Source organism: Sceloporus undulatus, chromosome 4, assembly GCF_019175285.1.
Source record: "Sceloporus undulatus isolate JIND9_A2432 ecotype Alabama chromosome 4, SceUnd_v1.1, whole genome shotgun sequence".
NCBI classification, from domain to species: domain Eukaryota; kingdom Metazoa; phylum Chordata; class Lepidosauria; order Squamata; family Phrynosomatidae; genus Sceloporus; species Sceloporus undulatus.
The window spans coordinates 131,193,768-131,211,543 of NC_056525.1; the positions used below are offsets into that span (position 1 = coordinate 131,193,768).

At 40.7% G+C, this 17,776-nt stretch overlaps 1 protein-coding gene across 4 annotated transcripts in view; it reads left to right on the forward strand.

The window, feature by feature from the left end:
• The window catches only part of SUCO (SUN domain containing ossification factor), an 82,855-nt gene extending 67,208 nt beyond the window's left edge, over positions 1–15,647 (forward strand). For 3 of the 4 annotated variants that reach the window (XM_042462142.1, XM_042462144.1, XM_042462146.1), the window contains 6 exons: positions 1,929–2,016; positions 7,817–7,921; positions 8,495–8,649; positions 9,557–9,648; positions 13,436–13,491; positions 13,746–15,647. In XM_042462142.1, coding sequence (XP_042318076.1) covers positions 1,929–2,016; positions 7,817–7,921; positions 8,495–8,649; positions 9,557–9,648; positions 13,436–13,491; positions 13,746–14,192 — 943 coding nt within the window. In that variant the 3' untranslated portion in view covers positions 14,193–15,647. The remainder of the gene's footprint in view (positions 1–1,928; positions 2,017–7,816; positions 7,922–8,494; positions 8,650–9,556; positions 9,649–13,435; positions 13,492–13,745) is intronic. The other variant, XM_042462143.1, reaches the window with a different exon arrangement.
• Positions 15,648–17,776: the final 2,129 nt, after the last annotated feature.

The window sequence follows — 17,776 nt, forward strand, 5'->3', positions numbered from 1 at the left end:
GAGGTCTTATATTCAGATTCATTTAAAAAGTTGATGGAGAAAATCATCTTTGAAACTAAACAGCATATTTTGCCTATACTACAACATAATAGATTCGGAAAGGTCTTAATGGAAATAATGGACAATAAGTATAGAGGTAGAATCTTTGGAGGAAGGAAACAGGAAGGACCATAAACAGAAAGCCTATAAAAGCTTATACAGGTTGAGTATCCCTTATCCAAAATGCTTAGGACTAGAAGGGTTTGGAATTTGGAATTTGCTGTATTTTGGAATACAAGTATTCTTGTATTTGTAATTCAGCAGAGTGCCCACAAGTGTTCCTGTCTCCCCCCTCCCCAAACATGAAGGCGCTGTTTACGGCTCCACCTTGGGCAACATGAAGTGAATGTCCAGAGAAAGAGATGTAAGCAACAGCTCATAGCTACCATCATGCCCATGTAGGGTGGGCAAGCATACAGGATTAGTCATGATGCTGGAGAGGGGAGGTGGCAGTAGTGGTTGTACTAGCCACAGCCACTGCCTCCTCTTACTTACCTGCTGGCGTGATGCTTTACTGCTTCATCTGCAGTAGTGGTATCAGCCAGGGCAAAGATCTGAAGCTGTGAGTCAAGTCCCGCCACATCAAGCATCCCTTCTTCCTCGTCATTCACCTCCTGCACCTTATGCACTGGCTCCTAGTGCTGTTGGAACAAGAAGAAGGGCTGCTTGCCATTGTGAAGGGACTAAACTTGCAGCTTCAATTCTTCGCTTTTACTGATTCTTCTGCTACAGATGAAGCAGCAAAGTACCATACCAACAGACAACGAAGTGGTGGCAGCAACTATGGCTACAATAGTGCAATTGCTGCAACTCCCCCTCCCCAGTACCATGGCTGGTCCTGTGCACTTCCCCAGCCCAGACATTAGTGGTCATGAACCACTGCTTGTGGGAGATGGGTGCCTCCTTCTCCAGACACTTGCTCATTTTGTCCTCAGGAAGTTGGAGGTGCCATTGTTGTTGCAGAATGGGCAGGAGTTGCAGAATGCTCCCAGAGCTGCACACTCATCCTGCAGAAGCTGGGTGGCTGGGTGCACTCAGGAGAGGGAGAGCAGGAGAAAGCAGCCCCACCATCACTGCCAGAATTGGCTGCTATTACTGGTTTTCCATCTGCTGAAGGTTGGAAAGGCAGTGACTGGGAGCCAGAGGGTGAAGGGGATAGAGAGCTGAGGAAGGCTATTTTTTGTTATGGGGCTCTACTCTAGGCCAAGGCTAGAGATGGTTATCAGCAGCTGCTACAGCTGCATCCTGCTGTGGACCTCCGTTCACTTGGCGGGTTGGCAGTGGAGACGCAGCCACAGCAGTCACCATTTGTGCAGACTTTGCCTGCAAACTCAGCTGCGCCTTTTCCCACCTTCCCACCTGAAGAATGTGTGGGGTTTGCTTCTGCCTCTGCTTTTGTCCTGTCACTTCAGTGCTTAAAAGGTTAACAATTTTGGAACATTTTGTATAAGGGAGACACAACCTGTATCAACAAAATGTGTCCAGAATAGTAGAGTCTCAATATGCACACTGAAGTATAGCCCATTGCAAATGTTCTTTGAGATGTTTTATTTATTTATTTATTTAATATGCCACTTTCCCCCCAAATTTAACCAAAGGCAACCTAAGTGTGAAAGTTGGGAAGCTCAGCCATATTACAGTAGGCAAGATTGAATGTTACTTCAGAGTACTGTACAAAGGTACATATTCAGGACAGCACCATAGTCAGAAAAATTAATCGGATAATTGTTTGGGAAAGCCTCCTACCTCTCCTTTAAGTATGGCATAAAAAAGACCAGATTTATGCCTTTCTTAACCTTCCTGGTACATAGCAGTGATATGAGAAAAACAGATTGGTTATAGATGAAAAGTGGGTGTACTCTTAAGAGTTTGTCTAAATTATTTTGTAGATATCGAAAACAAATGGAAGAAATGCAGAAGGCTTTTAATAAAACTATAATAAAACTTCAGAATACTTCACGCGTAGCAGAAAAACAGGTACGTTTACTGAGAGAGCAACTGTGTATCCACATATGTTTTGGTCCTACAGCAGTCTCAGCCACATAATAGGAATTATGGGAGTAGAAGTTCAAGAACACCTTAAGAGAGCCACAATTATCTGCCTTGATTATGTATGCATCCTGTTTTGTCATTATTTCTATGCTGTTATCTTTGTGTGGTAAATGTAATATTTATCTTTGATTTTATTTTGCTTCTAAGGGAGTTTCTGCTGTAACTGAAGTAGTTACTACTTTTTTCTACTCAACAAATTTTTTCTCATTCAGAAATTATTAGATGGCATTTTAGCTTATCCAATCTATTAACCTGATTTTAAGAAGAACACAAAATGTGTAACTATTTATTCTTCTTCGTGGTCTCTGACTCACACAAATTGGTCATCTAGAACATGTGCAGCTAAATGTCAGAAACGTCTAGAGCTGAGCAGTTCTTTAGGTGGGAGCCCCAACCCTCTCCTGTGAGTTCTCCATGAGACTGAAGGTACAGTCCACACAAATTTTGACAAGGCCTTTGACAAGTTTCCCTATGACATTCTTGGAAACAATGTGGGCTAGACAAGGTAACTGTTACATGGATTTGTAATTGGTTGACCGGCCAAACCCAAAGGGTGCTCAACAATGGCTCCTTTTCATCCTGGGGAGAAGTGACCAGTGGGGTGCCACAGGGTTCTGTTTTGGGTCCAGTGCTATTCAACATCTTTATCAATGACTTGGATGACAGAATTAGGGGCATACTTATCAAATTTGCAGATGACACCAAATTAGGAAGAGTTAACTTCCTAACACTCCAGAGCTAACACTCCAGAGGACAGGATCAAAATTCAAAATGACCTGAATAAATTGGATAGCTGGGCCAAAGCTAACAAAATGATATTCAACACAGAAAAATGTAAGGTACTGCACTTAGGGCAGAAAAACTAAATGCACAGATATAGGATGGGGGATACCTGGCTTAAGGAGACTACATGTGAAAGGGATCTAGGAGTCCAAGTAGACTACAAATTAAACAAGAGTCAAGAGTGTGATGAGGCAGCTAAAAAGGCCAATGCAATTTTAGGCTGCATCAATAAAAGTATAGTGTCTAGGTCAAGAGAAGAAATGGTGCGGCTGTATTTTGCTTTGGTCAGGCCCCACCTGGAATATTGTGTCCAGTTCTCGGCACCACAATTCAAAAAGGATGTTGAGAAACCGGAGCATGTCCAAAGGAAGGCGACTAAAATGGTGAAGGGTCTGGAAACTATGCACTGTGAGGAACGACTTAGAGAGCTGGGGATGTTTAGCCTGGAGAAGAGACGGTTGAGAGGTGTGAAGTCAAAGGCTTTCATGGCCAGCATCGATGGTTTTTTGTGGGTTTTTCAGGCTATGTGGCCATGTTCTAGAAAATTTTCTTCCTGATGTTTCACCAGCATCTGTGGCTGGCATCTTCAGAGAATGCTTTGCCTGGAAAAAGTTGGGTGTATATATACTGTGTGAGCCTGGGAATGCAGGAGTGATTTGCATGTGTATTCTGTGCTGATGGCCAGTCTGTTACTTTTTATTTCCCACATTAACAACAATATCTGGAACTCCCTTTGGAGTCTTGAACTGTCATGAGAGATTCTTGTCCTTTAGCCATTCCTTTTGTGTTTCTCTTTAGGATCTTTCCAGTATTTTACATGTTTTCCTTTCTTAGTTAGCTTGGATGTTCTTTCTTCCTGCCCGTTTGGGAATTTATGGCCTCCATGGGCCTCTTCAAGAAGTGCCTTCACTGCAAACAGAAATTTTCTGTTAACTGGCCATTCCAATTAACTTCTTTGTGTAAGAGTGATGCTTGTGCAAGAACCTGCAGAACCTTCAAAACATCCCATGCAAGAAGGATTGTACCTCCAATATTAAGGCATGTTATGGGAGGCTTGTTTAACATCTCTGAACTCGCCTTCCAAAAACACATTTTTTTATACAGCTCCCAATGGGCATGCTGAAAAAAACCCAGTCTGGCCCATCTATCTCTGGTTGTTGTTGTTAGCTGCCCTCGAATTGAACTCACCCCATGGTGACGCTGTGTATGAAACATCACCAAGATCCTTTATCCTCCACTGCTCTGATTAGGTTTTGTAGATTCAGGCCCATGAGCCCCCTAATTGAGTCTAGCCATCTTGTGTACAGTCTTCTAGGTTGAATTTATGTAGATCTTCTGTAGTCATTATTTTTGTTTTCTTTATGTTCAGCAATAAGCCTGCCTTTGCACTTTCTTCCTTGACTGTCCTTAGTAATTGTTGCAAGTCCATGATGTTTTCCGCTAGTATAATGCTATCCTCATATCCTAGATTATTGCTGTTGCTTCTTCCTATCTTTATTCTGTCTCCTTCCAAGTCTAAAGATGCTCTTAGTATGTTATTTTCTGCATACAAGTTGAACAAGTAGGGTGATAATATGCGGCCTTGCCTGACCCACTTGTCAATTGTATGAAATACAGATTTCTAATCAGAACTATCAAATCTAGAGGCACTCCCAAGTCTTTAAGACTGTTTCATGTGAGCTTCATCTTTTGTCAAAGTGGCCTTTCTGGTGGCTATTACATCAGGAAGGAGGGCCAGGAACTGGTTGCCTTATGCTCTTACCCTTCCATCTTGAGCGTGTCTTTCTTCAATCTGATATTTCACTCCTGCCAAAGGTAGTATCCACTGTTCACTTGTCACAGTAATTAGAACTCCCTATATTCTACCCATATCCAGCTACACACTTAACACATGCTCTCCATTCCTTAGATGTTCAGCAAGCTGTCACTTTACATGGGCAGTTGACTACCCCTTTGTAGAAAATCTTTCATCTTATTCTATGTTATGGCAGTAATAATAATAATAATAATAATAATAACAACAACAACAACAACAACAAGTTATTTATAGCCCGCCCAATCACAAGGAATCCGGACGGGTTACAACAATAAAAATGTTGAGAATACAATAAAATAAAATACAAAAAATAAATACAATACTGTACAATACAATACAATACAATACAAGAGAGCGACGTTAGTTACAGTAATTTACAGTTAGGCCTGATGGAAATTGGGCCTGTGTTTTTCACTCCCACCCAAGTCAGATGATGACAGTTGGGATGGAGGGAGGACTTTTCTTCTTGAGCTAAGAATATAATTTTTATTAATTTTAATTTAATTCTTCTCATTGGACAGAGTGACGTAAGTCACAGTAAATGGGGAGAAGAATTAGGTAGGGAAGGCCTGCCGGAAGAGATCCGTCTTAAGAGCCTTCTTAATGGCTGTAAGAGTAGAAATGTTGCGGATCTCCTTCGACAGGTCGTTCCATAGCTTCGGAGCTGCGATGGAAAAGGCCCTCTGGGTGACTCAAGTTAGCCTAGATTTTATTGGCTGAAGTAGATTCTTTCCTGAGGACCTTAGAGTGCGGGATGGACAGTACGGAAGAAGGTGATCCCTTAAGTATTCTGGACCCAAGCTATGTAGGGCTTTAAAGGTAATCACCAACCCCTTTTACCTTGCCCGGAAACTAATTGGCAGCCAGTGAAGGGATTTCAAAACCGGTGTTACGTAAGCATTACGAGAACCTGTAATAAACCAGCCTGCCATATTTTGTACAAGTTGAAGTTTCTGAACTTGGCACAAGGGTAGCCCCATGCAGAGTGCATTACAGAAGTCCAATCGAGAGGTGATCGGCACATGTACTACTGTTTCAACGTCTCCCTGCTCCAGGAAGGGGCGCAGCTGGCATATCAGCCGAAGCTGATAGCAAGTGCTCCTGACTGTTGCATCCACCTGAGCCGTCAGGTGAAGCGATGAGTCGAGGAGCACCCCCAAGCTGCGGACAGAGTTTTTCAGGGGAAGTGTGACCCTATCCAGAACTGGCTGACATAATTCCATACCAGGGCTTGGGTTTCCTATAACGAGTACCTCCGTCTTACCTGGATTCAGCTTGAGTTGGTTTTCCCTCATTCAGTGCATTACCGCCCCAAGACAGGCATTCAGAGGAGAGATGCCATCCTTAGTCACTGCATCAGTCTGAGACAGAGAGAAATATATTTGGGTGTCATCAGTGGGTGGGCATGCACCTAAAGGATTGCTCAGCTCTATAAGTTTCCAAAGATTTAGCTGTGCATGTGCAGGATGACTCATATGAGCAAGTTCATAGCTGACCACTCAACCAAAGTTACAAGTAAGCACCCTGTCCTTCTTAAGTCTGTGGATGTATTGAGTGTTCTACTGTTATCTATGGTAACATTTGTACTTTGTTTACTTAGAAACAGCTAAATCCTTTTACTTTCTGTGAATTAAACTAAATTTATTGTGTAACAGCTATGGTCAGCCCTCAGTATCTGCAAGGGATCCACTCCTGGTTCCCGTATGGATGCCAAAATCCGTGGATGTTCAAGTCCCACTGTTCTCAGTGATGGCACAGTCATGCAGCCATGCCACTATTGGGGACAATGAGACTTTGCTTCCCAGGCCGCCCGAACCCCACCTCACCTTTCTCACCGTGGAGGATGATGGAAGGCTGCCTCCTTTTCCTCCCCCCTCCTCCTCTTCCTCTCTCTGCCTCTTTCTCACTCCTGCCTTTTCCCCTCCACCACCTTTTTCCCTCTGCTGCCTCCTCCTTGTCCCTCAGCCTCTTCTTCTTCCCTCTTCCTCCTCCTCTGCTGCCCACCCCTTTACGGACTTGCCATCTGTGGATGGTAGAATCCGCGGATGGCCTATTGCATAATGTTTCTTTTTTTTCTGGGTGCAACAGTCTGTGCACATTTAGTTGATCAACCTTGTACCCTGAAAAAGCTATTCAAATGTGCATTTCTCTCTGCTAGCTAATGGAGAAGAGGCAGTAAAGACATTGCTCCCACTCCAACCACTGTTCTAGCATCACATCTTGAAGTCTGCATCCCAAATGACTTGGATTTTGTTTTTTAATAGAATGAAATAGAGCTAGAATTTAAATTTTCTACCCAGTACAAATGGGAGAGCCAGTCTATCATAGTGGTTTAAGCACTGGATTCTGACTCTGGAGCCCACTAGTTCAAATCTCCACTCAGCCATGGAAATCCACTAAATGACCTTGGGCAAGTCACACTCACTCAGCCTCAGAGGAAGGCAAAGGCAAACTCCCTCTGTACAAATCTTGCAAAGAAAAGACTATGATAGGTTCTCCATAAATTGGAAATTACTTGAAGACACACATCACCAAAATTATGCTACTGTCATTTGTTCATATAATAATAATAGGATTTATTTATATGCCGCCGAATCACTGGAATCTGGGCGGTTTACAACAGAGGGGATAATAGACGGTTCCCTGCCCTCAGGATTACAATCTAAAAAGACACAACACAAAAGGAGAAGGGAATGTGGGGGGAGGGGATCAGGTCCAGCATTCTCTCTCCCTCTGAGGTCTGGACCAAGGCAGATGGACTGGAGGGAGGGCTTTTTCTTCAGGCTAGCCCTGGTGGAGCTGGGCTGCCTGGTCAACTCCCTCATAGGCCGGAAAATGACAGTTATTTAAGCAAAATCACAATGTTTTCTCTTCCCAGTCCACCCAACCCTGAGTTGGCAAGTTTGATGCTTATACAGTATGTCGGCTCTGTTTTTTAAAATGAGGGTCAAATTTATTCTATCAGAATATTCTTAAGTGTACTTTAATCATTCATCTTGTCTTTTGCCTTGTGTCATCAGCTTCAACAAGGGAGGGAGAGCCTTGCCATATGAAGCAAGTATCTGACAAGCTACATTATGAAAGAAAAACTTTTGATTTTTTTTTCTCCCCTTGTACCTTATCAAGGATTTGAAGCAGACTGAGGCTATCCAGCTTCTACAGGCACAACTGAACAACATGACACAACTGGTCTTTAATCTGTCAGCAACTGTGACTGAACTGAAAAGAGAGGTAAAAATCTGAACGATATGCAAGAAAAATATTTTACAAATTGGATGCTAACCTAGGTCATAGAAAATATGTTTCAGCTGTAACTCTTCTGAACAAAATCGTTAATATTAAAAATGGTGTCATGTTTCTAAGTTTCAAAAATTATTTAGGTCCTCAATTAACACACATTTTTCATGTTAAAAATACTACATGATATCCCTGGTCATTTGGGGACCTATTTGTAATGTGTCAGTCAAATTAAGACAGTCTAGCAGATGTTCATAATATTCCTAAGGAACAATGTAAAGTTGAAGTTTTACAAGTTCTGTTTGAAGATCTGTACTTTATGGACCATGAGCAGTCTGTTGTTTTGCTCCCCATTTTTTGCTCGCCAGTCTAATTGTTCTTATGAGGTGTTTAATATTTTGTTCTGAGCTGCCCTGGTAATTTATTCAAAGGGAATGCTATACATTGAAATAATAGATAAGCTTGCTAGCCTTGCTGTTAACTCTGGTGAAGATTGTGGGCTTTGTTGCAGCAGCTCATTTATGTATGTTTCATATTTAATTGTGAATATCTCTTGTGTATTTTTAGGTTTCTGATCGCCAAAGCTATCTTGTGATTTCTTTGATACTCTGTGCCATCCTAGGTTTGATACTTTTTGTGCAACGTTGCAAAAATAAATCAGAGTTCAACAATAATTACTTCTCAAAAGTTCCCAAAAGTGATTACTATCCCAGTCCCAAAAGGTAGCTTTATTTCCTAGTTTACTTGTTGCTTTGTAATTTGTGTTCTTTCTTTGAATTTACTGAATTCAAGGAAACTATTCTTGATTGACAACAGAGCTTATTGAGAACTGATCCATTAGCAGTTTAAAAAACTGTTTGCTATACTTTGTTTTGACTAAGACATAATTTCATTTCTCACTTTCATCAAAAAATCACAGTGTTTGTGAAATGTTACTGGTTGGGAGTGTGGATATTTTCACAGATTTTTTATTGGTGTCTCAAGCATGATAGAAATATCACCAGAATGAATTTAAAAGAACAGCTCCTCATATTTACCCCACATATTCTTGAGGCTAGATTTGGCCCAGAAGTTGCACTGGAACGTAACATTCCCATAAAAGGCCTGTGAAAATAACGCCGTTAAGAAATTGGTTGAACCTGTTCTGCAAATAATCTTTATGAAGAGCCAGTTCAAAGGCTTTTTAGTATAAAGATATACCTGTGCAAAATTTCTCATTGACCCATTGACTTGCCTACTCCTTCTGGGATATAAGTGATACCACCTCCATAAACTTTCACTAACATATGACTTTGCTCTGAGCAAATTTTCAGTAGCAAAATACTTTGGCACTAGGCACTGCACTATTTGATGCTAGAAACTTACAAATGACAAGGTTTCTGAGAATTTTTCCTAAATGGAAAGCTTGGTTTTGGATGTAAAGCAGAAAATGATGATGAGAAGAGAATATGTATTTATAGATTTTTGTGGGTTTTTTGGGCTGTGGTGGCCATGTTCTAAGAGTTTATTCCTGATGTTTTGCAAGCATCTGTGGCTGGCATCTTCAGAAAAGCCTTTGACTTCACAATATGTATTTATCTTTATAAATATTTATTTCCAACTAAAAAGGTATTTTTTTTTCACCTATAGATGTGTTTCTTCCTATGATGATATGAATTTGAAAAGGCGAACTTCTTTCCCACTCACTAGATCTCAGTCTTTTCAGCTTAACAACAAAGAAGGTATTTCAGCTACTGTATTTGTTTCTACAGCATTTCATGGTAAAATTGGTGCTAACTTCAAGTAACAGAACAGCATAAATTTGTGTCTGATTCAATATTAATTTAGGAAAAGGCTGAGTAATTAAATGCATCCACTAAGTGGTCAGACTTTCTAAGGTTAGCATGATTTGGGCAACACCTGGAATACCTTTCCCATTCATTGATCATGTGTCCCTGACCCAATGAACCTTCTTCACCAACGTTGAAGGGTTTTAACTGTTGAGGGTTCTTTCAAAAGAAGAATAGGTTCGTTTGCTGCAGAAATAAGGGAATTGTGTTTCCAAAGTATAAGAAGTTGATTGGTATTTCAATCTCTTGCTGATATTTCAGGTCACACAGACTTGCTGTGGGAGGTCATTGTAAAATATAAGAAGGCTAAAGACTTTCCCCACAATATTGCAAACTCTTATATATTTACTCTTGCATTCCCAAAGCTAAAACACTAATTTTTATTTAGGAAAAGCTTAAAGTGAGAATATGTTTGTTCCGAGTCCTATATCATCTTCCATTTTCTATAGGCTTTACAATTTTTTGGTAACATCAACTTGGAGTTGTCTCATCCACAGGGTTGCAATGAGTCAAAGCTGACTCAAAGGCAGTTCACAGCAATAACTTGTCCACTGAAATACAGTGGGCCCTCCACGTTTGCTAGAGCTAGAGGCACAGGACCCCTGTGAAAGTGGAAAAACTGCAAATAAAAAAACAGGTTTTTTTTGTACCTAAGAGAATACCTATCTAGGAATCTCTAGGTCTTCCAGTATAACCAGTTAGAAATTGACCATAAAATCATGCTGGAGGATCTACAAATGCCTAGAAAAGTGTTTTCTCTAGTAATCTCTAGGTCCTCCAATGCAAGCCTATGATCAGCTTCCAGCAGAGTTGCGCTGGAGTACCTAGAGATTCGTAGAGAAGAGAACATTAATCAGTCCCTCAAAAGTCAAAGCCACAAATGTGGAGGACCAGCTGTAGTTCCAAGCTGCTCCCAATTTCGGCAGGTTCTGTTTGGCAAAGATAAGACTAAGGAGTGACACGATTCACTCTTTTAAATACCTCAAGGTATTTACCATAGAGAAGAGGGGCAGGACTGTTCCCTGCTACCTCAGAAGGTAGGACAAGATCTAATGGTTTTAGGTTACAGGAGATTTCAATTGAATATTAAAGGAACATCTTGATGGTAATAGCAGCTCAGTAGTGGGTTTTCCTTCTCAGAAGTCAGGACATCTCCAAAAAGAGGCTGGCTCTTGTTAGCTGGAGTTCCTGCACTCAGTGGAGGATTGGGTTTGATGACCTGTGGGGCCCGTTCCAACTCTATGATTCAGTGCATGGCATTTTCTGAGTTATAACCACAAAGATGGGGCTGCAATCTTCTACATGATTTAAGGTGCAAAAATCCCATTCAAGTTAGTGAAACTTAAATCTGTGCCAGACATTGCTATAATGTACAGGCTAACTCCACTCCAGGAACACAGGTTTTCATTTCAGGAGGGGAAAAAAACTCTGTATTCTTTAATTAGAGCAGATCACATTACATAGTTGTTGTCAGGAATGAATAACTTTTTCCAGTTACTCAGTATACTTAAGAGTTCAAACAATTTATCTGTTACAAAAGCCTTCATCCCATTTGTGAGCCACTCAACACTTTTTCCTAGGTCATAGAATCATAGAGCTTGAAGAAACCACAAAGGTCATCCAGTCCAATCCCCTGCCATGCAGGAACTCTCAATCAAAGCATCCACGACAGATGGCCATCCAGTCTTTGTTTAAAGACCTCCAAGGAGGGAGACTACACCACTCTCCGAGGGAATATGTTCCACTGTCGAACAGCCCTTACTGTCAGGAGGTTCCTCCTAATGTTGAGGCGAAATCTCTTTTCCTGTAGCTTGCATCCATTGTTCCAGTCCTGTTCTCTGGAGCAGCAGAAAACAAGCTTGCTCCATCTTCAATATGACATCCCTTCAAATACTTTAACAGGGCTATCATATCGCCTCTTAACTGTCTCTTCTCCAAGCTAAACATCCCCAGCTCCCTAAGGCGTTCCTCATAGGGCATGGTTTCCAAGACCCTTCACCATTTTAGTCACCCTCCTTTGGACATGCTCCAGTTTCTCAACATTCTTTTTGAATTATGGTGCCCAGAACTGGACACAGTATTTCAGGTGGGGCCTGACCAAAGCAGAATAGAGTGACATTATTATTTCTCTTGATCTAGACACTATACTTTTATTTATGCAACCCTAAAATCACATTGACCTTTTTAGCTGCTGCATGGCACTGTTGACTCATGTTCAACTTGTGGTCTACTTGGACTCCTAGATCCCTTTCACATGTAGTCTTGTTCAGCCAGATGTCCCCCATCCTACATTTGGGCCTTTTGTTTTTCTGCCCTAAGTGCTGTACCTTACATTTCTCCATATTGAATTACATTTTGTTAGCTTTGGCACAGCTTTCTAGTCTCTTCAAATCATTTTTAATTTTAATCCTGACCCCTGGAGTATCACCGCTCCTTTACCCCACTCCAAGTTGCAGCCTCCCATAAGAATGACCTTGGTAATTTACATCTTCTATGTCTTTCCCATGCCCTAGGGAGCTGGGTATGTTTAGCCTAGAAAAGACAAGGTTAAGAGGTGATATGATAGTTCTGTTTAAATATTTGAAGGGATGTCATATTGAGGAGGGAGCAAGCTTATTTTCTGCTACCCCAGAGAACAGAACACGGAACAATGGATGCAAGCTACAGGAAAAGAGAATCCACCTCAACATTAAGTTGAATTTCCTGACAGTGAGAGCTGTTACACAGTGGAATACACTCCCTCGGAGTGTAGTGGAGTCTCCTTCCTTAGAGGTCTTTAAGCAGAGGCTGGATGGCCATCTGTCGGGGATGCTTTGAGTGAGAGTTCCTGCATGGCAGGGGGTTGGACTGGATGGCCATTGTGGTCTCTTCCAACTCTGTGATTCTATGATCTGCTCATCCCAGGCCACTACTGATACACAATAGTTTCTTTTCACAGCATCACCAATAGGATAGCATAATCCATAATCTCTCATTAACACACATGCCCAAGGACAGTAATTAAGCATGACAAGACCATGATTATTTAAGAAAGTATGAGAACTTTGAAAGGGGGAAAGATACTTAAAGTTGCTTTCTGTGTAACAGCCTCTCTGGAGAAATAATTTTCTCCATCCATGAAGTGATATATAATTTCAGACCTTCAAATTATCCAGAATTTCAGTTACCATATTAATTTCCATCCTTTTGCCCCCCAGGTTATATAAGTGTATGATAAAATGTGAATTTATTCTTTTGTATTCATTCTCTCCAAGTATAACAAGTACAACAACTTGTTGTTGTGTGCCTTCAAAGTATTTTGCACTTATTGTGACTCTAAGACAAAACTATCATGATGTCTTCTTGGCAAGATTTATTCAGAGCAGGGTTACCTTTGCATTCTTCTGGGGCTGCAAGAGTGTAACTTGTCCAAGGTCATCAGTTTGTTTCCATGGCTGAGCAGGGATTTGAAACCTGGTCTCCAGGGTCATACCCAAACCACTATACTATGCTGGGTCTCATAAAAGATGTAACATCTAATATAAGAACATTTTTGGAACTGAATTGTAGGTTCGTTAGATTGACCTTCCACTTTCTAGTTGAATTCTTTTTAATGCCTCCATGTATTGTTAAAAGGGAATTATAATCTGTATGAAAGTAATCATTTGTGTATACTTTCTGACTTTTTCCCCCCTTTCAGTGGACCCAGATGACTTCTATATTGTAGAACCACTGAAGTTTTCCCCAGAAAAAAAGGTATGTTATTTTGTAGAAAAGTGTACCAAGGACACTAATAAACTTACCAGTATGTGATTGATTGTTCCTAAGTTTGTGATTGTGTTGTGTGTTTGTGCTTTCAAACTGAGACAGGTTGCCCAGCTCATTTCTAATTTCTTAAGAGAATTTGCAGAAAGTGATCAAGAACAGGATTCAGCATGTAGAATCCTGTCCTTGAACTCAAATACATGATCTTGAAGCATTCTTACTAATGTTTTTTCCCTCTGTTTCAGAAGAAACGTTGTAAATATAAAAGTGAAAAAATTGAAACCGTCAAGCCAGTGGCTGAGCCAGTGCAACAAGTAGCTAATGGAGAATTAAAAAGCAGGAAGCCCTTTACAAATCAGAGAGACTTCTCCAATATTGGTGATGTATATCACTCTTTGTACAAAGGTCCGCCATCAGAAGGAAGTTCTGAAACCTCATCACAGTCAGAAGAATCCTACTTCTGTGGCATTTCAGCATGCACAGGTTTGTGCAATGGACAGGTCCAAAAGACAAAAACTGAGAAGAGGGCCATCAAACGAAGACGATCTAAAGCCCCAGAACAGGAGAAACTTATAAAAACTTTAATACAGACTAAGACGGGGTCCTTGCCAAGCCTGCATGATATCATCAAAGGAAACAAGGATTTAACTGTGGGAACACTGGGTGTCACAGCTGTTTCTGGGCATCTTTAAAGTTAATTGAACTCTTCATAATAGGAACTTTTTGTATGACAAATCTTGTAGTATTTGGTGACAGGGAAATTATTTGGTTTATTGGGAAGCATCTAGAAATTATGATAATTCTTTTAAAACTAGATAGGATTGTGTCAGCAACCACCTTTGGTTAATAAGCTTCAGCATTTTCAGATCTGACTTTCTGAATGGACAATTTTGGATTAAGTGAAGATTCGGAGTAAGGATTCATTTTATATACAGTGTTTTACAATGGCTGAAGTCCAAGATCTTGAACCCAATTTTAGTGGAACAGAGTTGAAGCGTAACTGTTTTCCATTTTGCTGTGGTCCTGTTTCTAGCACCTTCCCATATTTATGTGCCTTTTGTCTATTTATAATACTACTGGAAAGGAACAATTTTATTTGTACTTTTTAAATTTTCAGCAAATACAGCACTACCATGCTGTCAGATAGATCAGCCTTCAGTGAAATTGAGTGATATGACTTGGACACTGTGGAACAGATGCTAGATGTACTTTGTCTTTACATCAGGAGTGGGTATCTTGTGGCTCTGGAGATATTGTTGATCTACAGATCTCATAATCCCTCACCATGGACTATGATGACTCGGACTGGTGGGAGTTGCAGTATCTGGAGGGCCACATTATCTACTCCTGCTTTAGGTCTTTATTTTGTAAACTCATTTGTGACCATCATGACATACATCTGATGTAGTACCTGCTGTCACTTGACACAGTGCCCCTTCAGGATGTAGTACTTATACACTTGTGGCCAGATTAACTTGATTAACAATTATGAACAGCAATATGATTTTTTCTTCCTATGCTAAGAAACTGGAAATATAATTTGCCCAGTTATTTGACCAAGTAGAAATCCAGCAGTGAATTTAACATCTGACACGATCTATATTATGTTCTAAAAGGTGTGTCCATAATGTTTGCTTTTGTATTGGATAACGCATGTGCTCTGTGTGCGTGTGTGTGCGTGTGTGTGTGCGTGTACTTAATAAATAGTGGGAGCATGAGTACATCAGAATGAATGTGATAGAAGGTCCTTTTTGGTTGTTTTGAGGTTACATTGTATAAGTTAACTTATTCAGCACTTTTAGTACCATGTTTCTTCCCCCCCCCCCCCCCCCTGAGCTAATGCCTTTCCTGAATATCATAATGTGACTTATTTAAAGTCTTTTGCAGCTTTCATGTTAGTTTGAGTACTTTTTTTTTACAGTGTGTACTTAGTCTGCACAACCAGACAAAAGCATGGACCTGGTTTGTTTGTTTTAAAGAACATGGATTGAGAAGGGGGCCCAAACCAGAATGGAAATCAGAATGGTTATACTATTTGCGTGAATTCTGCAAAATTGTGGCACTAGAACTTGTGATAAACTACAAATTTATAGTGCCAGTAGAAACTGTGAATTTCCAAATAAATCTGAATACTTGTCTTTAACATACATTATGTGTTTTGTTTTCCACAAACAATTCTGGAATTAACTTTTTAACTAGATATCCTGACTCAGCCATTGGTTTCAGCCATCCTGTGTGCAGAGGTCACCATGCTTCACTTGCCTATTCTAGACATCTTCTACAAGTACCTTCTGTTACAAAATATGGAATAAAATGAGGTGGGAATTATGAGGCCCTCCAGATCTTGTTACATCTGCTAGCTATGTGTTATGGGAAGTGAAGTCCAGCAACATCTGTAGTTGCCAGTTCCTACCTGGCATACATTCATAGAATTATAAGAAACTGAAAGGGCCATTTAGTCCTATCCCCTGCTGTGCAGGAATATACAGTTACAACACCCCTGAAAGATGCCCATCCAAAGACCTGCAAAGAAGGAGAGTCCACCATCTTCTGAGGCAATTTATTCCACTGTCAAACAGCTCTTACAGTAAAGAAGTTCTTCCTAATGTTTAGGTAGAATCTCTTGTAATTTGAATTCATTGGTTTGTGTACTAGTCTCTGGAGCAGTAGAAAATACCTTTGCTCCACCTTGAGCATGATATCCATTAAGATATTTAAAGATGGCTATTATATCACATCTCAGTCTTTCCTTCAAGCTAAACCTTCTGAGCTGCCTAAGTTAATCTTGATAAAGCTTGGTTTCAAGTGCTTTGATCATCTTGGTTGCCTTTCTCTGGAAACGTTCTAGTGTGTCAATATCTTTCTCGAAATGTGGTGCCCAGAGGTGGACACAGCATTCCAGGTGAACTCTCACCAAAGCAGAATATAGTGCCTCTAATATTTTCCTTGATTGGAACACTATACTCTTGTTGATGCAGCCTAGAACTGTATTAGCTTTTTTGGCCATTGTATCACACTAATCTCCCTTTTCACGTGTACTAGGAAAGTATCCTATATATCCTATATTTTATGCATTTTATGTATTGCCTTAACATCTATTGATGTTACTATTTATTTTGGTTCTTTCATGCAGCTCTCCAATCTATTAAAGGCATTTTAGATTTTGCCCCTCTAAGGTATTAGCTGCCCCTCCTAATGCCCTCCAGTTGAGTGATTGGAGGCTCTAAATGTAAATAGCAACTCTTCATCTTACAATAATCATTACTGGTGGGACTATGCTTATTATGGGAATGAAGCTTGATGCCACTATTACCTAACCCATAGGTATACAGCCTAGGTGTCAGGAACACACTTTGGCAATTGCCTCCACTGAGCATGCTGTTCAGCACATGAAACATACCTTACAGAAGAGACTTTTGATGATGTAACAAGAAACTATTCAGGCAGCCTGTTAAAGCAGTTTAACCTTCAGCCATTACTATTTCCAATCAGACAGTGGTCCCTGTTGCAACTTGGCTGCTGCAGCCTTCAATCTGATACCTCAACCTCCAACTCTGGGATGGATTTGGATTTGGACTCAGTCATCCTCCCAACAAGAAAGTCCCTTACAATTTCACTCAAAGATTTGGACCCTGCCTGTCCAATGGACAAAGTTAAAGCCTGCATTGACCTAATGATGCAAATGGCAAAGTCACTATATTTCTCCATCACTCAGCCACAGTCATAAATCAACGACCCGACCGGTATTCTGTTGTGTCCAGACTCACCATGCTAGTTGTGTTGCCTGTGTTACCATCCCTTGTTCAGGTAATTTGCAAATCCTAGTCAAGTCTCTCTCCAAATAAGATCAAAGCACTCTACAGGATGCAGGATTCTGATATGACTTTGCTTTGTCAAATTCAAAGTTGAATTTGATCATCATGGATGCAGCTCAGTCCTGAGCATCTCAAAGACTTCGTTCCACACTGGCTGACAAGGAGGGTAAAAGATTGGATTCAGTGGTTAGAAGGTTCTACTGTTCTGACACTCTCAGCTGCAAGATCTCGAATTACCTTGCGTGCATGGGCATCTACAACCAGCTGTTGTGGGAAAAGCTAACTGCCTTTCTCAACAAGTTGGGAGACGAAGATTGAAGGCCATCTTTGTTGCTCCAGTACAAGGCCCATAAATTAGCTGGGCAGTTCATGATCATGACCTCTTGCCACATCACAAACTGTGATGACAAAGCAATGGTGGGTGCTGTGGCCCTCCAAAGATATGCCTAGCTTTGGTCTTT